This window comes from Mastomys coucha, unplaced genomic scaffold, assembly GCF_008632895.1.
Source record: "Mastomys coucha isolate ucsf_1 unplaced genomic scaffold, UCSF_Mcou_1 pScaffold9, whole genome shotgun sequence".
NCBI classification, from domain to species: Eukaryota; Metazoa; Chordata; class Mammalia; order Rodentia; family Muridae; genus Mastomys; species Mastomys coucha.
The window spans coordinates 27,516,743-27,543,255 of NW_022196915.1; the positions used below are offsets into that span (position 1 = coordinate 27,516,743).

The window sequence follows — 26,513 nt, forward strand, 5'->3', positions numbered from 1 at the left end:
TCTCCCTCCTTTCTCTCTGGTCCTGAGGCCCACTTCAGATAACTAGAAAAATTTCCTCCTGATCTATCATCTTACCGAGGAGCCAGGCCTTGGCTTGAGTCTTTGACTATTTTTGGGGTTAGGAGAGCAGTACACCAGGGCTGCTGTCTTTTGTGGTGTTCCCATGCCTGTCCCTTTCACAGGTGCCATATACTCAGCACATCACATGTTTTCTTCTGTCCTATACTGAAGGAAAACTACCTCCATCCACTCCTGCAATTATCCTGGATGACCCTGATTCCTAGTCTCTTTATCCTGTGAACAAATGGACCCCCTTTAGTTTCCTTCTTAATTATTTCTCACATCCACAAGGCAGCAAACTGCACAATTAAATGCTTATATTCTATACATTCCATACTAGGGTAGAATATTGGTAGAATATTCAGCTTTAAGAAGGAAAGTAATTCTGAGTCATGTTAAGTATGTGTGAACCCTGAGGACATAGTATGCCAAATAAAAGCTCTAAATCCCATCCACTAGAACACCAAAGGTAGCTACAGAATTCTAAATGAAATCACACACACACACACACACACACACACACACACACTCCCCTCCACTACTCCTATATGATTACAACTATATGAGGTACTCAGAATAGTCAAAAGAACCCAGACAAAGTAGAATGATAGTTTCTAGGGTTTGGGGGGTGGGGTGGAGGAAACAGAGTTATTATTTAATGGGATAAAGTTTCAGCTTTACAAGGTAAAGAAATAGTTTGAATGCTGGTTGGTAGAAAGAGTTGTACAATATGAATGTGTTAAGGTCACTAAACTGTAAATTTTATGTCATGTGTTTTATCATAATAAAAATGGAAACATTTATTTTAAATGGTGACATAGAGTGAAGAAAACATCTGTTAGTAGTGCCACTGGCAGCCTCCAGGACATCAGTAAGGATTACCAGAGCCCTGAAAGCAAAGCACAGCTAAAGTTAAGATGAGTACAGTGGAGGGGTGTGCTCTGACTCTGTAATGTCTGGAGAAAAAGGCTTCACTGGCTTGATGACTTACTGTTTTTAATTCTTGTTCTGAGTTCACTTTTATCTAATAGCTAATTCACAACATCACATGATTAAAGGTAGTTATGGCTAGCAGACCAGAGAATCTGTCCTTCTTAGTGTCTTAAATCTTAGGTGAGATGAGCGCTCCTCTTGCAGGTCATTTTTTTTTATGAGGGGATAGCCCGTTGAGGCATCTCAGAAATGACACTGGAGACACCTCGTGGAGATTCCTGCCTCATGGTTTTCTCCTCAAGGGGTGCCATGTCTTCCTGCAGGGCTGGGGTCTTGTCTGACGAAAGAGAGGTCGAGGGCAGTTCCTAAAGAGAAAACACAAAGGAAAGAAGGTGTCTGTAGAGGTTAAACAAAGAAATAGCGAGCACACAGAACTGTTATTTTTATGTCGGATACCGACAAAGAATAAAGCTGAAATCAACCTGCTCCAAAGAATCATGAGATCAATCTCACTGAGATCAAAGTGGTGTATCAGGGAGTCAACAGCTTGCAGGGATAAAACCTAATACAGTATACTCTGGACTCCCTACAAAACATCAACTGCATGCACATGGAAATTACTAAACAGATGAGGAAGGTGGCGAACATGAGCCATTAACTTCAGTATGTCATAGATGATGTCAATAACAGACAGGGATTTAAAATAGTCAGTCAATATTTTCAAAATTGTAAGGGAGAAACACAGACATAATAAGTGAAAAATTAAGGAGGACAGTCAAGAAAATGGAAATAGAAGAATTCTAGAGTGGAAAAGTACATCTGCATTTAAAAAAATTATAGAGGATTTGGGAAAGCTCATTCAACCAGTAGAGAAGTTGCTCTTCAAGCAGGAGGCCCTGAGTTTGAGCTCCAAAATGAGGCCAAAATCAAAACAACAAAACAAAACAAATTGGGAATAGGGGCATGTGCTTGTAATCCTAGTGCTGGGAAAGCCAGGACAGACAGATCCCTGGGGCTCACTGGCCAGTCAGCCTAGTCATTAGTCTGTAGGCCAGTGAGAGGCCCTCCCTGCCTCAGAAAACAGGATGGGGGCTAGAGAGATGGTTTAGTAGTTAAGAGAACTTGCTTCTCTTGCAGAGGACCAATGTTTGGTTCCCAGCACCCACATGGACACTCATAACTGTTTGTAATTCTAGTTCCAGGGGATCCAACACCCTCCTCTGGCCTCCATGAGTCCTGTATGTACACAAACACTCGTGAACATAAATAAATAAATAAATCTTAAAAAACAAAACCCAAGATGGATGGCACCTGAGACTTCCACATGTAGGCATATATACATAGCCACTCACATACAAAAGAAAAAGAAGGCTATCATGGGAATTCCTAAATAGAATGCTGGCACTGGGAGAAAAAAAAAAAGGCTTAACCTTGACAACAAATCAATAGAAATAATTCAACCTGAAGCTGAGAAAAAAGGTGCTGAGAATAAGTGGCTTGATTGTTTTGATGCTCAGCCCAGAACAAAAGACTAGAAGGAAGGGGTGGAACAGTGGTAAACACTGTCTTCAGGGTGTGCCATGCCAGAAAAAACAACAATGAGAGGGCTGAAGAGATGGTTTTGTGGGTAAATCACCAGTGCTAAGAGCAAGCTAGCTAGTTAGACTAACCATTTCAGCAAGCTCTGTGTCCAACTGAGCAATCCTGCCTGGATGACTCATTGAAGGAGTCTCTTGACATCGGCCTTAGGTTTGCACACTCATGTATACACATATGCACATGCAAACACATACCACACACAAATATGTCCCACATACACACAATCACACGTGCACACTCAAATACAACAACATGCAGAAACCAAAGCTCCAGTGATATGTGGAGTGACATTCCTGCTGTCCCTAGCTAAAGTAAGAATACTTGGAACTGAAGCTTGACTGGTTACTTCTACATAGTCTTTGTATGGAAGCCCCAGAAGTCCATTCTACAGTGTGAATCCTGCCGGGGTCCAGCCTCGACACAGGATCAGAGTTCTCAACTGGAAGCAGGGATATCTGGAAGGCGCATAATAAACATACACAGACTACTTTTTTGGGTACAAGCTGACAGGCAATTTTTCAAGGCTTAAAGTTTCTCTCTCTTCTCTCTCATTCTCTGCCCTCTTTCTCTCTTGCTCATTTGCTTGAAGCTTGAGGCTGCACACACTCTGCATTCTTCAGTGCACTCTGTTTTTCTCCTGTGCACTTTTCTTGAAGTCTCACACTCATACACACCTCTGTGTGTTCTCCTTTCACTCTCACACACCCTCTTCACACACATCTCACACACACACAACACATGCGCTCTTTTCACTCACACACAGACTCTCCATACATGCCTCACATTGTCTCTTGACTCACCACATTCTCTCTTCACTCCCTCTTCACACGCTCTTCTCATGCTCTCTCTCTCTCACTCTTCATTCTCTCTCCACATTCACCTCACCTACTCCTCACTTGCTCTCTACATGCTCACTACTCGCTCTCCACATTCCCTCTCTACATGCTCTCTCGTTTTTTTCTTGCCCCAGTCTTTTATTGATACTCTAAAAGCAAATAAAAAAGACATTGTATAATCATTGCCGAATAAAATTCAAAAGAATAACCACATCCCACAAAGAATCAAGAATTACAGTTATTCCCCAAGTTTCAAGCTTCCCTAGTCTCAGGCCTATAGCCAAAGTAATAATAATTGCAAACTTATCATTTTTAACTTTAACTTATTATACTTCAGAGCTCAGAGCTCCGAGGCCAGCTACTTGCATTTTCTTGTGAAGCTCTAATGATAAATGACGTGGGCAAAGCTGCCAGGCAGTGGCCAGAAAGAATCAAGTTAACCCTTAACTCAATAGTTCTGCTAGCTTTCTGCTTCTGCACATTGCACACAATGACTCTCCTAAGAGTCTCAGTGTCTGGACTTAGTTTCACTAATATAAGATTTTACATATACTATACTTGTTTATCCAGGAACCACTCTCAAATGTTGTGTAATTTATTTCATAACTTCAATAGTTTTTTTCCTTTCTTGGGGTCCCAATGTTGGCTCTATTTCTGCCACGCACACTTTGCGTGACGGTGGTATTTGAGGCGTAAACTTCAAGGAAATTCAGTCTCCTGCCTCCGCATTGTCACCTGGCACCCCAAACTCAGAGGTAGCCCAGATATGTCCTCATACTTGTGTGCTAGGGGCCCACCAAGATATAATTTCTTAATATCTAGAAAAAGAAAATTCGGACATTGCTCTCTGACCTTCACCAATGTTCAAATATCCTAGTTAAACCCTGGCTTGGAATGTTAAGCCATTCTAACTAATTGCCTCCAGCATTGTGGGTAGGGCATTAAACCCTGGCTTGGAATGTTAAGCCATTCTAACTAATTGCCTCCAGCATTTTGAGTAGGGCATTAAAGTTTACAGAAAGAGACAGCATAGAGCATTCAGCAGTCAGCATTCAGGAGTCTGAATTCAGCATGTGGACTCCCTAGCACTCGGACTAGAACCAGAACTTAGGTGGACTAGGACTCAGATTCATGCAGTCCAGAGGCCCCTGGGCCCAGAGCACTTGGGCCCCCCGGGGGGGGGCAGCACCAGTTGAGATTCAAGAGAGTGAGCATTCGAGATTTGAACATTCAGCATTGAGGATTCGAGATTCGAGCCTCTATCTACCCTCCTGGCTGGCGCACCCGAAGCTCCCCGGGACTCCGGCCGGGCCAATGCAGCCCGAGCGTGCTCGGAGCCCGGGGGTGCTGCGCCAGTCCAGAGGAGACGGCTGATGTTTTAGATACAATGTGTTTTAGATGACCTCAGAGGTACCTCGACTACTGAGCTGCCAGATTTTTCATTTCTCTCTTTTGCAATGATTGTAAAAGCCTCATGTCATTTTTTGAGAAATACACTCAGACCTTACACCACTCGTGTTGAGTCTGTCAAAGCTGAATCCCGTGCACACCCATCGTCCCGCGGAGCAAGGGACCCCATAAGAAACCCCAGTCCATGGCATATTTCATTTTCTAATAATTTCTTCAAACTTTCTTTGCAAGTCAAGCATTAATCTGGAACTACCATTGTGCAGTTATTACATCGTTCCCAAGATGAGGACACACAGCAGGGCACCTGGGCCTTTAGGATTGTGCTGGGCTATGCCCCATGCCTCAATGTTTTAATTGTTTAAGAATCATTACATCAAGGAACATCTAGTTTCACAGAATTCACCAGAGCAGAAGGAGAAAGAAATAAGAAAGTCAGATATAATAGAATAATTATGCACACCAAGGCCAACTGAAAAGCAGTCTTGCACAAATGGAATCTATACAGCTGTTGTCCAGGGCTAAGGTTAGGAGAAATGGGAACACCTGTTTTTTTGTTTTTTTTGTTTTTTTTTTTGTTTTTTGTTTTGTTTTTTTACAAAGAGCTGCCTCGGGAACTAAGATGTCTCCTTCCCGGCCTACTGCAGGCAGTCCCTTATTTCAGATGGCAGGTCCCCTGGAGGGATGTCTCCTGATGATTCTCAGGGTCCCAGACTCCATACTTTTTGACAAGGAGCTGCTGCAGGCTTCTGAAATGTCTCCATCCCGGCCTCCTGCAGGCAGTCCCTGTCATTTAAGGATGTCCCCAGCAGAAACCCACCACGGATCATAGCAGAGTGCCATGACCCGCCTGACCAAGTGATGTCAGAGGCCTTTCTAAGTTCACAGTGCTGAGGCTATGCAGCAAAGACTTGTGCTGAGTCTAAGAAAATGTTTTCTAAGACATTTATATGGTTCAGATCTATATAAATAATAGGGATGCTTCGTGTCTTATGGATTGCCTGATTAGAGGCCCTCTGCTTAGTAAATGGAAAGCAACTGAAGACCATGTTTTCAAACTTCTTCATAGGCTGAACTCTGAGCTACGTTCTCCATGACGTTCTCATGACAGTCCCATTTGGATATGGTTCCGACCACATCTGGCACTCAGCCTCTTTTCCTCTTTTGACATACATCCATTTCTACTAGCACCATCTGATCTGAGAAACTCAAAGACTTAGATCTAAGCACAGTTTTAAGAGAGTACAGCTTGACATGGTGCTTTATGCTTGACATCCTAGCACTAGGGAGGTAGAGGCTGGAGGATTGATATGACTTTAAGGTCATCCTAGACCACACCGAGAGTTCCTGGCAAGCCAAAGTCATACAATAGGAACCCGTCTCAAAAAAAAAAAAAAAAAAAAAAAAAAAAGTCAAAACCAAACCAAAACAACCAAACATGCCGCAAACCCAAAACAACCAAACCAAACCACCCCACCCACCCCAAAAAGTAACAATCTCACAAGAAAGTGCATATTAGGTATCGGGGAAACGCAAGTCGTCTGAGATACTACTCAAGTTATCTCAGACCTGTCTGAAACCAAGCTTTCCGATACTCATGACACAAAATTTGAAGGTGAACAATAGCAAGCAATAATTTGAAATCTATACCAAGCCATCCAGGAACCAGATTTGCAATTTTTCTTATTTGCTCCACCCCTCATCATTTTTCCTAATCTTTTCAAACTTGATTTGGATATTAATGCACACCTGAGTCAGGAGACCACACAAGCAATCTGATCAGCTTGACTCAGTCCCAGGATTCTAACACAGGGAACCAGTGTCCATTACACAGTCTGGGCGTCACTGGCTCTCATTTCCCACCTTCCTTTACAAGGGCTTTCTTTCACACTTGGGAAAAGAATGGCATGCTTTTTGTTTATCTAAACCTTGCTACAAGGGTGCAAAAACCTTCTGAGGAAAACATTTCCTCAGCTTTCTCTAGTAATGCAGGAGAAAAGAAGGTGGTGTGGGGGAGTCACACCTTACCTTCTAATTTCTTTCTATTCACAAGAAAACAGTGTTGGAAAAGCATTTGGCCTGAACAGCAAGTGAGAAATTTGCTTTATGTGCCTCTTCTCTTTCATCTCAATTGTTCAAAGAATGGACACTAGAGGGCGCACTCTCATGCAGGCCCAACCTTCAGATACTGCAAAAAATGTGGTCAACTATAAAGTTCATGTATGAGACCTACACAATTGAGTTACACAAAAAATATATTGCAATATATTTACGCAAATTCATAGCTACCTTGGAGTAGATGGATTGGACTCTTGTGATTGTCAAAAATCAAATTAACTTTCTGATAGGTGTGGTGTCATGTAACTGTAGTTCTTAGAACAATGAGTTCCTGGGCTACGGAGACAATGTCTCTCCCCCTCTCTTCTTCTCCTTTTCCCGCTTCCTCCCCTCCTTTCATTCTAGGGGACTGTAGTTAGCACTTTTACATACTAGCCAATCCTCTCACACTGAAAGATAGTTTCAGCTCTTCTTTAGTATTTTTGTCGGGCTGGCCTTAAATGTACCGTGTAGCCCAGGCTTCCAAACTTAGTGTATTTTCCTTTTAATTTACTGACAAGACATGCAAGTCTTACAAATAAGCCTATTGATTTTGAGAGTTTATTAGACTACTGAATATCTGAGCATCAAATGTAAACAAGCTTAGTGTCCTCCAATTTAGCTCACTAAGGATAGTGAGGACATATTGATTATTAAGACATCTTATCTGGTGTCAATCCCAACATTAAAGTTGAGTGAATTCTCTAACCAGGTACTGTGTAAAATGGTACAACTTTCAGGGGTTTTTAGAAAACACTGTGGGATACTGAAGTTCTGCTCACCAATCTGAAGAAGGCAGAACTGCTTTCAATTGTTTGGAGTTGGTCTTTGACTTCTGTACTACATCACAGAGGGCATGCTGGATATGTGGTTCTGAGGGACAAGCAGGCCTAGGCTAGCTTCAGTGTGTTTTACCTCATGCTGGGTACCCTGAGTATTTCCTGAAACCCCTGGCTGAAAGAGGCTGAGCTGAATTTTTCATTCTTCCTTCCTACCTGGTGACACTTTTCGCACTTCTGCTGAGTCTGACAGCCTTCTTCTTTCAGCATCTCTGTTGGCTTTCCTTCCTCAGAGCTTCTGTCATGTGCTTCCTTAAGCTGTAGCTCCTCTTGACTTTTCTAGGGTAATATGACAGAGACAAATCAGGTCACATCCCTTAGAAAGGAGTCCTCCCTCATGCGAGATAGGCATAGGCCAAGGAGGCCTACTGAACTTCCTATTGCAAGCATTAGCTAGCCAGTAGCTGCAAACCCAACTCTACAACCCACTAAAGTAGATGTCCTCCTAACACCCCTGAGTCCTCATACTTCAGAGACAGCTGAGACAAAGCAATCCTCAGAAGGCAGATGAGCCAAAAACTCTCCAGGCCAGCTCAGGGCTATGACTTGGATTTCAAATTGTCTGAGCAAGCTGCACCCTACCTAAGCAGGATACAACACACCTTTTCTTCAGCTATAGTTATATTCCTATAATGGTAAAGCCAGTGAGCCAGGTACTCTATGGGGTCACTGGGCCGCACTCTTGCCACCTCTGCCAGTGCCTGGGTCAGGCAGTTTCCAAAGCACTTCTTCAGGTAGGCAGTTTCCATGCTGGGTACCTGGAAAACACCAAATCAGATACTCTATCTTACAAGCACAATCTAACTTTTAAAGTAGATCCATTCTAACAAGTTAGATTTGTTCCAGGAAAAATAAGGAATATTTCTGGATCACCCTTATCGTTAGCAGCTTTCCATTACTGTGACAAAATGCTTGATCTCTTTAACTGAAGAGCGAAAGGCTTGGCTCTATGATCATTTGGTCCCATCACTCTTGACTTACAATGAGGCTGAACATTATGAGAAAGGGTGCATGGTGGGTAAGAGTAGCTTACTTTAGGAAAATAATGGAAAGAAAGAAGGAGGAAAAGAAGAAGGGAGGGACATATACTCTTAACCCATTCCACAAAACACAGACACACACACAGAAAGAGACACAGAGAGAGACAGTGAGACAGAGAGAGAGCGAGCTCTCCAACATGGTGACCCAATGACCTAACTATGTTCCACTAGGTTCCCAGGAGTCTTCTGGACTCTGCCATTTCCCAGGATTGACATCCACAAACAAGCCTTTAGCATGTGACCATTTGGGAGATCTTTATTATCTTAATCACAACATTCTGCTGCTGGTTCCCAAAGATGGGAAACCTTACAATGAAAAATATACTCAGTATATCTTCAAGAGTCTCTGGAGTCTTTTGCTGTTGTTGGTGTTTTGGTTTGTTTTTTTGTTTGTTTGCCTTTTGTTTCGTTTTGTTTTTGTTGCTTTTTAGAGACAGGTATTCTTTGTGTTAGCCCTGGCTGTCCTGGAACTCACTAGGTAGACCACCAGGCTAACCTCAAACTCAGAGATCCGCCTGCCTCTGCCTCCCAAGTGCTGGGACTAAATGGGTGTGCCACCACCGCCACCACCACCACCACCTGGCTTGGGGTGTTGGTTTTTGAGACAGGTTTTTGTAGTGTGGCCCAAGTTGTCCTTGATCTTGCTATCTTCTTGCCTCAGTCTTCTAAGTGATAGGACTATGGCATGTGCAACTGTGTGCCTGGCACTGAAGTCTCTAATAGTCCTAGCACTGTTCAAAATGCCAAGTCCTAAGTCTCCTCTGATGCTCAGAGAACTCTACGATATGAGCCTCTGAAGCAGTCAAGACAATCAGGTTCAGGTGGCACGTGTCTGTAACCCTGGCCCTTGGGAAGCTGGGACAAGAGTATCAGGAATTAGAGGCAGCAGAGAAGCTTCTCGGTGCAGTGGGTAGTGGTTAATACAGGCTCAGACCTGGTACAAGTGTTGAGAATACGTGTCAACTGGATGTTTAACCTTACATGGGACATGTGTATCAACCTCCTTCCCAAGGTTTGAGGAAGATCACAGAAGAGGAATGGAAAGAATGTAAGAGCTGAAGGGTGGGAATGGCAGCTATGGAATGCTATCTTCATAGTATAACATGGCATGAACTCACTGCAGCTATAGCTACCTGGACAAGAACAGATCAGTACAACCAGTCCACATTCCAATAGGCAGCAGTGCTAATTAGACTCTGCAAGTTCCTAATCAGTGAGAGGAGAGAAGAGACAAGAGGGTTATGTTGGAGGTAAATGGGAGAAGTAGGAGAAGGAATTTGGGCTGCATATGATCAAAATAGATTGATTAGATGTGTGAAATTGTCAATGGATAAATAAATGACATTTTATTAAAAAAGAATTTGAACCCAAGGTGAACAACATAGTGAGACTATCTCAAAAAAAAATCAAAAGAGCAAGTCATTAATACTTATTTCTAGGAAACAATGGAGGTCAAGTCTGACGGTGAAGACCTAAAATTCTAGTTACTTAGAAGTCCAGTGCAAGATGATCAACAGCTCAAAGCTTTCCTAGGTGGTAGACCAATTTCAAGTCCCTTGGCATCTTAGTAAGATCCTGTTTCAAAATGTAACATCCTCAGGGGTTTACAGTTCAGTGGTAGAGCACTTGGTCAGCATACACAATGCTCCAGGTTTTATTCTCAATAGTACAAAGAGAACAAGAGGAGGAGGAGGAGAAAGAGGGAGAAGAGATAGAGACAGCTGCACAGAGAAAACTTTCTACTAAAGAGTAAAACGGGAAAAGGAGAGATCTGAGCACAGCAGGACTAAAGCCCAGAAGGGCAAACCTTAAATCCTATAACTCCATGTCTATTAGCGTAGTAGCATTATAAAAGCAGTTAAGTGCTGGGCAGACTTTTGTCTATGCCTGCCTATCTGTAGTCCATGTGATCTCTCTCCAGGGCTAGCTCCACTGTCCACATTTCTGGCATCTCTACCTTTCTGGGTCCTCCCCCAGAGCTTTGGCTTCACCCTCACAGTCTCAGATGTTACCCTCTCTGGAGCTGCCTGCAGGGATTCTGTCCCTGTCACACACTGCCTGATCTTCCAGGGCCTCCTCTGAGTTTTAAGTAGAAGCCTTCATGACCCTACATTCATTCTGGGTGCCTGAAAGAATAACATGACATGGACAAATAAACAATCTGTTACTAGCATGAACAGTCACTGGGTGCACTTGGATCAGAGCTGCAGATGCTTTTGAAATGTCTGGATGGCTAAATACAGGGAAATGAGTCCCAAGAAAGCATTTCCTTGGGCAATTCTGTGCTCCCAAAGTCATGTAACTCCAGGAGTTTGTTAAACAGGTTTCTAAATCTCAAAGCTGGCTCTTGAGATGCCCTCAAGGGATGCTGATGTGAGGTAACTGACCACTTCTTTTTCTTTGGTCTGGGGTTGGGGACAGTTGAGACAGGGTCTATGTAGAAAAGACTGACCTCAAATTCATAGAGATCCACCTGCCTTAGCCTCCACCCCAAAGTGCTGAGAGTAAAGGTGTGCCCACCACATTAAAGGTGTGACTTCCTCTGCAATTATTTCCTGCTAGGCTGGGACCCTAAAGACTCTCCTCCTCAAAAGAGGATTTGGTTTATTGCTTTTATTATGTTAATTGGGTTCCCAAATTACGATCATCTGGTGAGGCTCTGGAGGGTCCCTGCCTCCAGCTGGTTCTAATAGGTAAATAAAGTTGCCAGTAGCTAATAGCTGGGCAGGGAGACAGAGGTGAGACTTTAAATTTCCTGGGCAAGGGAGTCTCAGGAAGAAAGCTTGAGAATTGCCATGCCAGGAAAGGAATTGGACACAGGCTTGAGAGCTGCAGAGAACAGAGAACCAGCCATGTAAGAGCCAGGGAAGAGGCGCCCTAGCCCCAGCTTGCCCCCGTTGGGTCTGGGTAGCAAATATGGAATATAGATTTTTAGTAAGTAATGATTTAGGAGTATTGGAGGGGCAGCGTTAGCTACATGAAAGTTTGAGAGTGTTGCTATTATAGAATGCCTAAGATAATCAACTAAAGAGGCAAGGTTTACTTTTACCCAAGGCTTTATATGTTTCAGGTCATAGTCACTTGGCTCCATTGATTTTGGGCCTGTAAAAAGCAGAGAAAACCTCAGGGTATGGAGCAACATATGAGAACAAAGCTGCTCACCTCAGGAAAGTAAGGAGAGAGAGAATAAGGGTCAGAATCCTGCAGTTCCCTTTCAGGACATGCCCCTCGTAATGTAACTTCCTCCAGTAGACCCTATCCATTAAGGACTACATTGTAAAAATTGAGCAAATAGGGACACCTCATAAAAATACCAAAGAGCAAGGAAGGTCCATTAAGCCTAAAGACAGAGCTTTGGAAGAGTTTACCCAGCAAACATCAGTCCCCAGGAGATGCCCTAATTGTGGGGAGTAATGCCTGGTTCCAGGAAACGTCCCTGGGAGGGTGGATCCCCCCATCCCTCCTACATGCAATCTGTATCTCCCCCTCACCTGGGGCATAAAGGTCAATGAGAACAAAAGACAATGGGCTCTACCAATGAGAGATAACCAACTCATGCTGTAAACCTATGTACTGAAAGGTAGAAAAAGTGTGTGTGCTTTGTTCCTGGTCGTCACCTTGGCTCTGAATGCAGGACGACCCCAGTATACTGGCAAAAATAAACCTCATGTAATTTGCAGCGATCTCCCTCCTGTTTCTTCTCCAGTGGGGGGCCCATGCCAGAATCTAACAGCATCAGCCTCCAACAATATTACATGTACAAACTGACAATATGACTGCTCTATGGTATGGTTAAGGGGAGGCCCTTATTGTAGATATGAGAGAGAGAGAACAGCCAGAGGCATCTAGAAATATCAAGAGCAGAGAGGTGGGGGAGAAACAGAAAAAGACAACTGAACATGGCCAGTGGACTGGACCTGGCCAGGAGAGAAGCGGGAGCAGGGCATGGGAGGGGAGGACACAGTGGGGGAGCAAAAGTCTATGGAAACTAGCAGGGTTATAAGGAGAAGGTTAACTGGGGGGAAGGGAAGCCCATGATGGAGGGAAGTTTAGGGTAGGAGAGAAGGTAAGAAGACCTTGGACACTAACATGAACTTTGAAACAGGTACTTGTGATACTGAGGGAGGCTAGAGCCAGTATGCTCTTTGGTATGCTAGTAGGCACCACATTCTGCCAGTGATAGGGGAAAATACTTCTTTCAGTAGAGAGGAATTGGCTTTGGCTTCACAAGTTCCTGAGGCATGCTGGCTTTTATCAACTACCAGAATTCATCCTACAGTTCAAATTGAGTCCATTTCTGGATACTTGGACTGCATTTTGAAGTTTAAGGAACTGAAATTTCATTGGGAACTAACACTACAGACTGGCAAGCACAACTTTAGCATGTGGTTTTGGGGGTCATTTAAAATCCAAATCATAACATTACCTTTCTTAGAAGAGCCAACCAAATTATACTTGCCAATAGCTGTTACACTCAAGCAGGCTTCTTTCGTATGACTTTTCAGCTGGAATATGTCAGACCATGAGTCCCAGTGGTCATCAGTCTTGAGAGGGCTTGGCACATTATTAGGCAAGGGTGGTGAAGGTTTTTAACCAACCCACACATATTTACCCTTAAGTACAGAGAAATAAGGTCCTAGAGAGAAACTCTGGGTATACAGCAAGCTGTGTTATTGTGAGGTTAGAAGCTAGTCTATGACATAGACGACAGAGGCTCATTTACTTTACAGGGAGAAAGAAGGAAGAAAATGATGGGCCTGTCAACCTTTGCTGACACACTATCCCACAGCATTGCTTTAGGTGGAACTGATGATCGTAGATTTTTAGGTGTCAAGAGTGGCAGATAATGCACTCCCAGACAGAATACCACAATAGAAGTTGCAGTGAACCAGAGCAGAGCTACAGCAGCACAGACACCTGCACCAGACAGACCTTGTCTGGTGTTGCCACTTACAGCTGTGTGATCTTCAGCAAGTTGCTTGGTGTCTCAGAGTCTTGGTGCCCTTTGGAAAACAGAAGTAAAATACATACCTCATATTATCGAAAGAACAGATTGAGCTATTAATCACATGAAAGGCACTGAGCCTGGCACACAGCAAGAAGTTAAGAAACATGAGCTATTATGGAACAAGATTTTTGTCAACATATATTCCTAGTACCTAGCCTCCATATTTCCAGTTTTTCAAGTTAAGAATGAATAACCAGACATTTGTACAGAAAACATAAATACATTCTACCCCTCACCAATATCAGAGTCTAGAAATCCAAACATTCCAGAAGCAGTGAGTGCTATGAACATACGTTGTTTGTTTATTTTAATGAGACAGTCTCCCAGTGCATAGGCTAGTCGGCAACTCCCTAGGTAGCCTAGTGTGGTTGAAGTTTTGCTTCTTCCTGCCTATCCCTTCCCTGTTAGAGATGAGAGGTGTCTACCATACCCAGCTTCAAAGGGGGATTAAACATTGTTCTTAACTTAAGAGATTACATAGATCCTTTATTTTTTTATTTTTTGTTTTTGTAGATCTTTTTTTTACTAGATATTTCCTTTATTTACATGTCATATGATTTCTTCTTTCCCAGTTTCCCCTCCAAAAACCAACCAAACAAACAAACAAAAACAAAAAGAACAAACCCCTGTTGCCTCCCCCTTCCCCATGCTTGCCACCCCACCCTCTCCCATTTATTGGCCTTGGCATTCCCCTACACTGGGGCATAGAACTTTCACAGGGCCAAGGGCCTCTCCTCCCCTTGATGATCGACTTTGTAATCATCTACTATACACATGCTGCCAGAACAATCAGTCCCACCATGTATAGTCCTTGGTTGGTGGTTGAGTCCCTGGGAGCTCTGAGGGTACTAGTTAGTTCATGTTGTTGTTCGTCCTAAGGGGCTGCAAACCCTTCAGCTCCTTGGGTCCTTTCTCTAGCTCCTTCATTGGGGACCCTATACTCAGTTCAATGGATGGCTGTGAGCCTCTACTTCTGTATTCGTCGGGTACTGTCAGAGCCTCTCAGGAGATAGCTTACATAGATCCTTAAAATAAAGTTTGCTTCCAGGATTGGGGCAAAGAAATATAACCAGCCAGAAACAATTTATTATGCCAGAAAGTAAGAAGACTCTAACAATATTTGCAGACACAGGAGCCATCTTGAAGGCTTGTTCTAGTATTACATTTTTCCTTCCAAAGGTGCTCATGTTCTCAAACCTGGAACCTCTGAATGTTATTTTATATGCTAAAAGGAGCTTTGCAATTGTGACTAAGGATCTTGAAATAGGGAGTGTATTATACAAGCAGGACGTCTTAGTTACTTTTTTTTCTATTGGTGCAAAGAGATACCATGATCAAGACAGTTTATAAAAGAAAGCATTTAATTTGAAGCTTTGCAGTTTTAGAGTTTTAGAGTTTAGAGTTTTGCATAACCATCCCAGGGACAGGAGCATGGCAGCAGGCAGGCATGGTGCTGGAGCAGTCCTTAAGAGCTTACATCTTTTTTTTTATTAGATATTGTCTTTATTTACATGTCATATGATTTCTCCTTTCCCAGTTTCCCCTCCAAAAAACAAACAAACAAAAACAAGAACAAACCCCTGTTGCCTCCCCCATCCCCATGCTTGCCACCCAACCCTTTCCCACTTACTGGCCCTGGCATTCCCCTACACTGGGGCACAGAACCTTTACAGGGCCAAGGGCCTCTCCTCCCCTTGATGATCGACTTTGTAATCATCGACTATACACATGCTGCCAGAGCAATCAGTCCCACCATGTATAGTCCTTGGTTGGTGGTTGAGTCCCTGGGAGCTCTGTGGGTACTAGTTAGTTCATATTGTTAAGAGCTTACATCTTATCTGCTAGTTGGAGGCATGGTCAGACAGACTGGGCCTGCTGTGGGCTTTTGAAACCTCAAAGCCTACCCCCAGTGACACACTTCCTCCAACAAGGCATCTTCTAATCCTTTCAAAACAGTTGCAGCAACTGGTAACCAAGCATTCAAATACATGAGCCTATGGGGACCATTGTCACTAAAAGCACCACAGGCACAGTTGTCATTGCCAGAGTCATCAGTAAGGCCAGACGTGAAGCATGACATAGCCACAAAACACACGAGAGAAGCAGCACGAGACTCAAGATCATGCCCATAGCTTCTAGAAGTCAGAAGACAAGGAAATCGAATCTACAGAAGGGTTAGTTCTGTATACATTTGTGTTTAAAGCCAAAGTTTGAGGTAGGTGTGGAGGCTAGGGGATTGAGGCAAGCCGTACTCTATTTGTGCCAGGGTGTAGATGAACAGTCTTCCACATCCTTGCTGCTCTATGTGATCTGATGGTGAATTGTTGATGGGCTTGGTGAAGTGCAACTTCCAACATCTCAGATTTAGTATATGTATGACTTGACAAAATCCTCAATGCAACCCCCAGCCACTCATCTATTTCTCATAGCATCCCAGCACAGAATCACCAATTGCATTTCCAGAACATCTCTCCATGCCTGGGTTATTGAGTGGCTGCTAACATTGCTTAAATGTGACAAGTCCTATGAGGTACTACCTCTGGCACTTGTCACATACTAAGTACTGAGTAAATATGTTGAGTGCTCTGCTGTTGGGTGTGGGTGGGTAAAGGAAGGCCTCATACTTTGTTGATCTATCAGGGTCCCTTCTTGCATTTATGAAAGCCTCTACCACTGAGCAACGCCATGCCCATAGTTTGCTTTTTCTAGCTCTGATAAACACCATGGCCAAAAGCGAATTGGGGGAGAAAAGATTTCTCTGGTTTACAGATTACAGTCAGTCCATCATCAGGGGAAGCCAAGCCGGGAACTCAGTGCAAGAGCATCAAACAGTAACTGTGAAAAATGCTGCTTACTGGCTTGCTTTCTCTGGCTGACTCAGCTACCTTTCTTACACAGCCCAAGCCCACCTTTTCAGGGATGGGCACTGCCCATAGTGGGCATATGCCCATAATTAGCAATCAAGAAAAACGTCTCACAGACGTGCCCACATGTCAGTCTGATGGAGGCAATTCTTCATTTGAGATTTCCTCCTCCCAGGTATATCTAGGTTTGTGTCACTTTAACATAAACTAACCAAGCACATCAGGGGAAAGTGTATACTAGGGCCTCGCCGAGGATGTCTTTGTGTTACTTGAAGTTACTTGTGTTTGAGTTCGCTCTGAAAGGTGTGGACTCTTAAAATTACCAAGCCAACAAGCCTGCAGCTTTAATCCCCAGGGATCACAAAAGTCTCCCCTGACTTTCAAAGATCTGCTGGTCCACAGGACTCTTATCTAAGGGTCCCTGTGCCTGTTAGTTTCCAAGGCTCTGTCCCGCTGTTTCTCCACAGTGCAGTGCTTCCTTTCTCCCAAATCTGGTTCTCCCAACTGCGTGCCCCATCCCCTACAGTGCGCATTTCTGGCTCAGTCTAGAGTATGCCTCCTCCCCTTCTGCGCGAATTCCCCTTTCATTTCCCTTTGCCTCCACTGATTGGGTAGCAATGGAACCTTAGCTCTATACTTGAGCGTGCTCTCGTTGCTAGGCAACGGGACGCGACTCACTGGTAGGCGGCCAGAACGCGCAGCAGTTGCGAGCACTAAGGGCGAGCACCAAGGACGCTGGAGCGTTTTCCTTCGAACTAGTCTTCTAGTGTCTCTGCAGAAGCAGTTCTCAAATTTTCACCTTGCGAGTCACAACCCGGAGGCAGAGGCAGGGTTCGTTCCCCTTCTCCTCCCTCCTCTCTTCCGGCTCCTCCTCTTTCTCTTCCTCCTCCCCCTTCTCCCGCCCCCTAGCCACCCAATAGGAAAACTAACCTAGGTGTCTAGGTTGGTGGCTGCCTGTTTGAAATTTATTTTTAGACAAACGGGTTACTTTCTAGCACAAGTATACTATAAGACAATTATCCATTGTTTCTAAAAAATTCAAGTTGAAGTAGGTCTGCTGTAGTTTTGAGTGCCAAATCCGGCAACTCTTCCCAGGCCCTGGCAGAGGATCTCCTTCCAGTGGCTCAGAGCAGCTGCTCCAGTCCTGAGGCCAGTGTTTCTGTGGGAACAGACTTTGTTCTGTGGAGTTCGATGCATACTGGTGTTTGTTGGGAAATAACATTCCTTAGGACAGAAGAGATGGCTTATAGTTTCCTCACATGACCAGGAAATGCATGCTACAGAGATGACAGAGAGACCTCAGGAAAGCCCCACTGAGAATGCTAAGCAGCTGCCAGAAGCCCCAGAAAGACCCTTCTTCTTCTCGATCAACTTCTCGATCAGAGGTGCCCCCTTGAGAACCATTGTCCGTTTCCCAGGTTTTATGTTTTTGGAGCAGCAGAAAGAGTATCTTTCATGTTTCATGTAACTGAACTTCAAATGACATTGGTACGTCCATATGGTTAATGTATCTCTAGAGGATTTCCCACTAAAGAAATACCGTGGAGACACGGCCCAGTCAGTTGCCATGTTTTTCTCTATGTGGTTAGGACACCACTGACAACCTAGCTGGAAATCAGCTCATTTGTACCAGCTCCAGTCAGTTCCTAGGGCTACATTTACACATACATGTGTATACTCCTTTGGTAGCTGAAGCATTCTCTTTATTACCTTTTCCCTCCTGCATTGTGACTCACTAGGACACCACTCCCTATTTTAGAGAGCATCTCCATTTCCTGATATTGTCTCTGGATTCCATGGTATTGTAAGCAATTGACCCTCTCCCTGGACTTTCAGGTGGCATTTCAGTCTGACTATGGTAAAAATGTACCAATACCATGTTCACATGTCATTTCAGTGTTGAGTCTGCACCTTTGAGACAGGAGTCAAGAACTACAATGGTGAACATATTCTGATCTTTTAATTTCATTGTGTTACAATTCTGGGCTTGGGTGGAATCATTTGTTTTGTCTGTTGTTGTCCAACTGCATATCCTATATGAGGTAAATAGAAATAGTCAACCCCCCAAAACTCATGCATCTGCGTTCATATCTGAAAAGATGGGGAAACAGCTGGGAGTGGGCGCACATTTGCTTACTTGCCACCATGGAGAGACAGTGGTGCACACACACACACACACACACACACACACTCATATACTCTCGAGAGCCCATATACACACACACCAACATCATGCACACACACACTCACATATTCTTATACACTTCTTAGGCAGCAGGACAAGGGATGTATGAGCTACTTGAAGCAGGAGCAACTCCCTTGTACTGCTTGACAAAACTCTGGAGCCAGAAATGATCTGTGGCTTGAAGGCAAGGAGCTATATTCCAAGAGTAGAGGAAGGAAAGAATTATTGAGATGGGAAAGTACAGAATGTGGTGTGTAGAATGTCAGGAATAAGAGCCCAGGATATATGATGTCAGGGAAGAGCTTGAGGTGAGCCTAAAGGGAAGTTGTGGTGGTCTGAATACGGTTGGCCCAGGGAGTGGCACTCTTAGGAGGTGTGGCCTTGTTGGAAGAAGTGTGTCACTGAAGGAGTAGGCTTGGAAGCTTCCTCCTAGCTGTCCGAGGATGCCAGTCTTCTCCTGGAGGCCTTCAGATCAAGATGTAGAACTCTCAGCTCCTCCCTTTGCCATGCCTGCCTGGATGCTGCCACATTCCTGACATGATAATAATGGATTGACCTTCTGAAAGTGTATGCCAGCCCAAATTAAATGTTGGCCTTTCTAAGAATTGCCTTGGTCATGGTCATGGTGTTGATTCACAGCAATGGAAACACTAAGGCAGAAATTGATACCAGAGACTGGGATATTGCTGTGATAAGCCTTTTTTTTTTTTTTTTTTTTTTTTTGGAGGAATGTCATTTTGGAACTTTGAATTTGGAAAGCCACGGAATGCTTTAAGTGGGACTTAATGGTTCATCCTAGTAGGGACATGGAATACATTGGTATTGATTTGGACATCTTTCTTACATTTTGGTGACAAATGTTGCTGCTCTTTTCCCCTGTCTGAAGAGTCTGTCTGAGGCTCAGGTGAAAAGACTCAGATTAATTGTACTGACAAAGTCTCAGAAACACCCAACATAGTCTCTGTCCTCTGGATTTACTCTCATGAAGATTGTTTTGATCAAGCATAGCAAGCCTAAAAAGAAAACACACACACACACACACACACACACACACACACACACACACAATGTATGATTCAGCAATAATGGGGCACCAGGAAGTTCAATGGAACTAAATCCTGTGTTCAAGGATATTAAACAGATTAAGGGAGTGGTGACTTTGGGGTAAGATACCATACAGCTAAGCTTATTGTTTATGTGTTTGCAGTTGAACAAGGAATACTTATATCACGTTAGGTGTTATTACCTGGTTATTGTTTTCATTTGGATTTTTAATCTAGAATGAACTACAATCCAGAAATGGATCACACCTGTGATCCATATCTTAAGGTTGGAAGATACAGTCTTTTAATTTAGATCTTGATGTAGGATGACACATTCTTTTGGTCCAGATCTTGAGGAATAGTGGCCATGAAAAGCTTAGGTCCAGACATTGGGGTACCATACTTTTAATCCCAGGAGATACTGGAAGCAGATATCTGAGTTGAAGTTCAATTTACAGAGCAAGTTCCATGAGAGCTAAGCTTATGCGGTGAAGGAGTTAGAAAACAGAAAGTTGATGATAATGTCATAGAAAAAGAGAGGCATGTTCCAACCCCAGTAAGCAGCTGAACTCGCCAGCTTCAGCCACATGACTCTGGCTTTAAAGTGAAAAATAGAAGAGACTACTGGGACAATTGATGCTGATTAGCTGGAGTTAAGAAATTAGTGGTGATTAACAAAAGACCAGCATCACTGATGTGAAATATTGGAAGTTTTTTTGAGAGCACAAAGAAGCTGCATTCCAGATATAGCCAAGGTTGTACCTGGTGCTACATCTGGACTTGCAATGTTTAAGAATCACCCAGGTGGTAATGGTTTTGAAGGCGTGATGTGGGCCATGGAAAGCAGCTGAGGCTTAGCACTATTAGAGGCCAGGGAAGACCACTGGTGAAGATTCAGCCTCAGTTGCAACTGATAGCTTAGGACTGAAGGAGTCATGCAAAGAAGTTTCATGGTGCATAGGCACCATGAAGACAGCCTATGAGAGGCTATTGGTGAAGCCTAGTCACAACAAAAGATCCACTTAATTGGAGATGCCAATATCATGGAGTGATCACTAAGAACAGCAGCAGCAGTGGAGTGGAGTCAACCAGAGCCTAGAGTGCTACATAGAGCAGTGCTAGAGAAAGAAGTGATGCCAACCCATTGAAGGAGCCCAGAAGACCGCGTGGATCTCTGTCATTGGAATAAGAAGGTGCAAAGTTGAAGTTGCCTTGGATACCCCAAGATATTATAAATGTTAGAACTGTGGGATACCTGCCAAGGAAAGCTGCTAACAGGGAGTGGAGCCTCTCCAGGAGAAAGATGTTTGTTGCAGACATTAAAGGAGTTGGATATCAGACATAGAGACATGGAGTTTGGAGTTTGCTTAGCTGGCTTTTGGTTTTGCTTTGGTCCAGTATTTCCTGGCTACGGTGATTTGGAATGGTTATGAATATGCTGTGATCTGATTTTTTATTTTGATTTTTATAGGGAATTACAGTTAAGAGATTTCACGAATCTCAGTAGAGACTTCAAACTTGGACTTTTAAACATTGATGAGACTGTGATAGACTATGGGGATTTTTGAAGTTGGACTAAATGTACTTTGCATTATTCTATGGCTATGTATGGCCCCTATAGACTCATGTATTCGAATAAGCCTATGGGGACCAGGGAGTGGAATGTGATTGTTTGAATATGCTTGGCTCAGGGAGTAGCATTGTTGGGAGGCATGGCCTTGTTGGAGGAAATGTGTCACTGTTGGGGGTGGGCTTTGAGACCTTCCCCCAAGCTACCTGAGGATGACAGTCTTCTCCTGGAGGCCTTCAGATCAAGATGTAGAACTCTCAGCTTCTTCTGAGTCATGTCTGCCTGGACACTGCCATGTGTCTGCCATGATTATAATAGACTGAACCTCTGAAAGTGTACGCCAACCCCAATTAAATGTTGTCCTTTATGATGAAAGAGTTGAAGGGACCTTATCTGTCATCAGTGGGAGAGGAAGCCCTTTATCCTGTGAAGGTTTGATGCCCCAGTGTAGAGGAATGCTAGGGAGGTGAGGGGGGAGTGGGTGGGTGGGTGGGTGGGGGAGCACCTTCATAGAAATAGGGTAAGGGTGGATGGGATAGGGGGTTTGCAGAGAGGAAACCTGGAAAAGGGATAACATTTGAAATGTAAATAAATAAAATATTCAATAAAAAATACAAAAAGAAAAAAGAAAAAAGAAAAAAAAAAAAAGAAAGAGAGCAAGGCAAAATACCTGGAAGGGTTTTGAGGGTTAAAGAGAAGGGGAAATGATGTAATTGTATAAATGTAAATCTGTAGGGGTGGAGAGATGGCTCAGAGAGTAAAGGTGCTTACTGCCCAGTGATGCAAGCCAAAACCCTCTCTTTTGATCTTCAGAACTCACACAAACATAGGAGAGAATCAACTCCACAAAGTTTTCTTCTAGCCTTTGCATGCATGTCATGGCAAATGCCACCTTCTCTCATAATAAATAAAAATGTTAAAACCTTCTAAAAATATGTTGTCCTTTATAAGAGTTGCTTTGGTCATGGTGTTGCTTCACAGCAATGGTAACCCTGACTAATACAGAAGTTTGTGGCCAGATTATGAGTAACCTCATGCTTTCTATTGGAATTTGAATTGATATTCTCTGGCTTTGACAATATATGATTTTAAAGAAGAGATGGACAATTTGTGATGTTTTATTGAAGTGCTTAGGAGAAGACCTTAGATTCACTAGAGTTAAAGCCCTGGGATCAAGAAGTGAGTATAAACCCTACCTTAATCTGCCAGTTAAGTGATCATGGCTGTTCACTTAAGCTCTCGGAGTCTGTCTGGCTCCCTATCTGCTAGTTGCCTCAGATGTTGTAGGCATAAACTGGCACCAGTATTACTTGGCCCAATGCTATCAATAATGATAGTGTCTGATTTTGGGACTAAGCTTGAAAGCCTTTAGGCTGTAGAAGCTTTTTTGGCTATGACTACTGATGAATTCTTTTGTAGACAATTTGAAGTTTCCTGGGGCTAACTTGCTTATGTCATTCCAAATAAGAAGCACCCACAACTAGTGACAGGGTGGAATGTTCAAGTAGCCTCCCTTGACTTTACTCTTTGTTTGCTTGCTTGTTTGTTTTGGTTTTTCAAGACAGGGTTTCTCTGTGTTGCCCTGGCTGTCCTGGAAGTCGATCTGTAGACCAGGCTGCCTGTGAATTCAGAGATCTTACCTGCCTTTGTCTCTTGAGTGCTGGGATGAAAGATGTGTGTCACCACTCACCAGCTTCACTTTACTCTTAACTGTGCCGACTCAGAACACTTTGACTCTAATAAAAAATGTCTGTAGCTGGTTTTATTTAGGAGTTAGAAATGGAATCAAGATATCTTCAAAAGTGCCTGGGAACATGCCTAACTCAAGGTCTCACAGAAGTTGCCAGAGTTCGCCCATTGGATCCAATTGAGTATTTAGCCTTGTGGATTTATAAGCACAAGGAAAATGTGAATATGGACCAAATGGTAAGTATAGATCTCCTTTTAGGAAATTAGAAGAGCATGACAATTGGTTTTTGTCTATATTTTTATGTTAATCTGTTCTATTACAATATGTAAAAATAGGGGAGAAAACTGAAAGAAAGTTTGTCTTGATTTTTTCTTCTTCTCTGTATTGTCTTTTTCTGTTGTATTTAAATATGTCAGATATGTTGACATATTTACCTGTACAGTTTTTATTTTTCTGCTGTTTCTTTTATATTTATGGTATAATCTTAATTTTGTGTTCTTTGTTCAGCTAAAATCTAATACTTTCCCAAATTGTTGCATAGTTTCCAAACAAATAGACCATCCTTTGCTTAATCTTTTTTCTAGTGTTTGTATTTGAGATGCTTCTGAGGCTGCATCTACAGATTGTTGGAGCTCTAATTGTGTGCTGTTGCTTTTTTACCAATTGCTAGAGACGGAGAGAAATGATTACGCTGGAGCATGAGAGAGAATTAGCCATGATGGAGCAGGAAATGCTGGACCGACTCAAAGCAGAGGAACTCTTATTTCAGCAGGTGAGATAAGAGGGCAGATGTGGCTGAAGTGAACATCACCCTTGGTGTGCGCAACCCGCATCCTGAAACACTGACCAACTCCAGTCCCTTAGACATGACTCTCTAGTAACCCTGTTTTTCTTTTTGGAAAAGGCTATAGCGTGAGATAATAGGGCAACCCAGAGAGTGTGTTGTGGTGGAAGCCAAGAGGACAGTGAAGAGAAGGGACAGTAGTCAAGGGCCCCACTGCTGAGCTGGTGCCCATTCCAAGGTCAGGCACTCTGTCTAGGAAGAGTGGACAGGGTGGAGCGCAGTAGGAAAGGAGGGAGATGGTGAGTGAGCATAATGCTTTCATGGAGCTTGTGAGGGGAAGAACAATGGGTTTTATTTTGATTTAGGAACACACAAAGGATAAAGAGTGACATTAGAGAATAGAAAAAATAGTTTAAAGCCTTCTGTTCACAGGTATAAGAGAAAATGGGCCAGGGAAACAAGTGAATGCTTGCTTCTTATTGAACTTCAGAGACAGAGAATGGGTGGCCTCGGTATAGGTGGGTGTGTCAGCTGGTGACAAGTTGAAAACAGACTGTGTGCTACTGTCTGTATCTTCTTTACGAAGTAAGAGCTAACCATGAACACCCACAAAGAATGAAGTGATAAGGTCGGAGGGATGGAAAGAATGGTGAAGACCTGAAATGATACTGTAGGGGATGGAAGAATGGGTTGACCAAGCTTTCGGTGTTGAACATCTCAACCTGAAAAAAAAATCCAAAAAAAAAAAAAAAAATGTTCCTAAATATGAAACTTTTTGTGTGCTTACATGATGCCAAAAAAGTGAGAAATTCCACACTGTTGAACTTTGTTTCACATCATTGTTTCAAAATCATTAAAATATGGTATATAATTACTTTCAGGCAAAAGGTAAAGCATAACTGAATTTCATGTTTAGGCTTAGTACCACACCTAAGGCATCTTTCTATTTTCATTTACATATTAGAGATATGTAAATAGATCAAAATTAAGAGATCTAGAGCAGATCTAGTCTGAAGCATCTCTGAAACAAGATACTCAACCTGTATGATGCCACGTTTTGAGACCGTTTTCCTAGTGATGTTAGCCAACAAAGCTAATCTGCTGTGTGTTGAACCCAAAGTGTTTTGTTTGCCAGGCATGTGGAATGTATGGTAACATTCTACAGGAGATGTTATGGCTGGTTCAAGAAGTCGCTTTGGTGAGCAGAAGCAGACAGGAGGAGGGCTGAAGCAGCAGAGAGGGGCTTAGCTGGGCGTGGGCTGAGATGAGAAGCAGGGAGTTCTCTCTTGCTCCCTGAAGTATGTGTGTTGGAGGATGAGGACTGGACTTCTTCCTTGAGGGCATTTCCAGTTTCAATTAGTAACTTGTGGGTAGCCTTGGGAACATCCTCTTTTAAACAAAAGCCAGAGAAAAAGCCAAGCATGGTGGTACATTCCTATAATCCCTGCACTGCTAAGGCAAAAGGAAGAAAACCTTCCCAGGTGGGTTGCATAATGAGACTCTGTCAAAAAAAATAAAGTAAAGCAAGCAAGCAAAAGTCAACAAAGGCTGAGAGAAAACACTCGGAAACCTTTGACTAGTTAGCTGATAGCTGATAGTGCTCCCAGTGCGAACAAATGGAGGAGCAAATAAAAAAGAGAAAAGAAAAAAGAAAAAAAAAGAAAAGGAAAAAAAAAAGGAAGGATGTAACTGCTTCTAGGTCCGATGGAGGAGAAGCTTCTCATAGGTGAGAAGGAGAGCAGAGTCAGAGGCAGGGACGTCTGGGAGAGTCCAGAGTAAACACCCTGAGCCAGAGTGAGAGCAGAGAGGAAAAGAGTAGGGGGAAGGGAGGGCCAGGAGTGCAAAGGGTAGACAAGGCAGGCTTGATAACAGAATGTCTGGATTGTGTAGAACTGCAGCTGGGGGAGGGGCTGAGACGTTTAGCACAGGGAGTGGGGTATGCCAACCATACCCTGAGAGAGATAGGGACTGGGATTCTGGTGGAACCTGGCAGCCAGGTATACTTTTATATGTCAAATAGGCACCTCAGGTAGTCATTTGTCCCAGGTTGACACCTAACATCCAGCATTCTCACCAAAAGTCTAGTGATACAAACAGTTTTGCAAGGGGACACATTTCTTTGAACATGGAAATCAACATCGTTTAAATTAACTCACACTGACAAATGTCATTCCTTGCTTTGACAACAAATGAATTACTTAGATACTTAATATTTTTTGTAGTCTTGTTTTAAGTTTTATGAAGAAATTTTGCTGCGATAAGAGGAATCAATCTTTTTTAAAAAATTACTTATTTATTTTATGTATATGAGTACACTGTAGCTGTCTTCAGACACACCAGAAGAGAGCATCAGATCTCATTGCAGATGGTTGTGAGTCACCATGTGGTTGCTGGGAATTGAACTCAGGACCTCTGGAAGAGCAGTCAGTGCTCTTAACTACTGAGTCATCTCTCCAGGACCAAGAGGAATCAATCTTAAAGTTTCTTTCTTCTTTTCTCTTCCTCCCTCCCTCCCTCCCTCCATCCCTCCCTCTCCCTCCCTCCATCCCTCCCTCTCC

At 43.2% G+C, this 26,513-nt stretch overlaps 2 protein-coding genes across 7 annotated transcripts in view; one reads left to right on the forward strand and one right to left on the reverse strand.

Annotated features, from left to right (window-relative positions):
* Positions 1–1,037: 1,037 nt before the first annotated feature.
* Positions 1,038–13,452, reverse strand: Dydc2 (DPY30 domain containing 2). 2 transcript variants are annotated; one of them, XM_031362452.1, is made up of 4 exons: positions 13,271–13,452; positions 8,374–8,529; positions 7,928–8,050; positions 1,038–1,358 (listed from the first exon to the last, which is right to left on the reverse strand). In XM_031362452.1, the coding sequence occupies exons 2-4, from the start codon at positions 8,518–8,520 to the stop codon at positions 1,209–1,211; spliced, it is 420 nt and encodes a 139-aa protein (XP_031218312.1). In that variant the 5' UTR covers positions 8,521–8,529; positions 13,271–13,452; the 3' UTR covers positions 1,038–1,208. The 2 variants fall into 2 exon arrangements, with proteins under 2 accessions (XP_031218312.1, XP_031218311.1); XM_031362451.1 differs by having other exon boundaries at positions 13,238–13,452.
* Positions 13,453–17,355: 3,903 nt separating this feature from the next.
* Positions 17,356–26,513, forward strand: part of Dydc1 (DPY30 domain containing 1) — a 20,315-nt gene continuing 11,157 nt past the window's right edge. For 2 of the 5 annotated variants that reach the window (XR_004116384.1, XM_031362454.1), the window contains exons 1-3: positions 17,356–17,514; positions 23,238–23,407; positions 23,842–23,943. Coding sequence is in view for 4 of the 5 variants with exons in the window: in XM_031362454.1 (XP_031218314.1) it covers positions 23,261–23,407; positions 23,842–23,943 (249 nt within the window). In the remaining variant the exon portion in view is untranslated. Of the gene's footprint in view, positions 17,515–17,940; positions 18,172–18,468; positions 18,624–23,237; positions 23,408–23,841; positions 23,944–26,513 lie in introns of those variants that run through there. The other 3 variants (XM_031362457.1, XM_031362456.1, XM_031362455.1) reach the window with 3 other exon arrangements.

Excerpts from the sequence above, each read along its gene's own strand:
- Dydc2 (XM_031362452.1), bottom strand. The coding sequence starts at position 8,520 with ATGGAAACTGCCTACCTGAAGAAGTGCTTTGGAAACTGCCTGACCCAG. Across the intron at positions 8,051-8,373 it reads TAACTATAGCTGAAGAAAAG|AAAAGTCAAGAGGAGCTACA; the intron begins GTGTGTTGTATC and ends ATATTACCCTAG. Across the intron at positions 1,359-7,927 it reads AGTGCGAAAAGTGTCACCAG|GAACTGCCCTCGACCTCTCT; the intron begins GTAGGAAGGAAG and ends TTTTCTCTTTAG.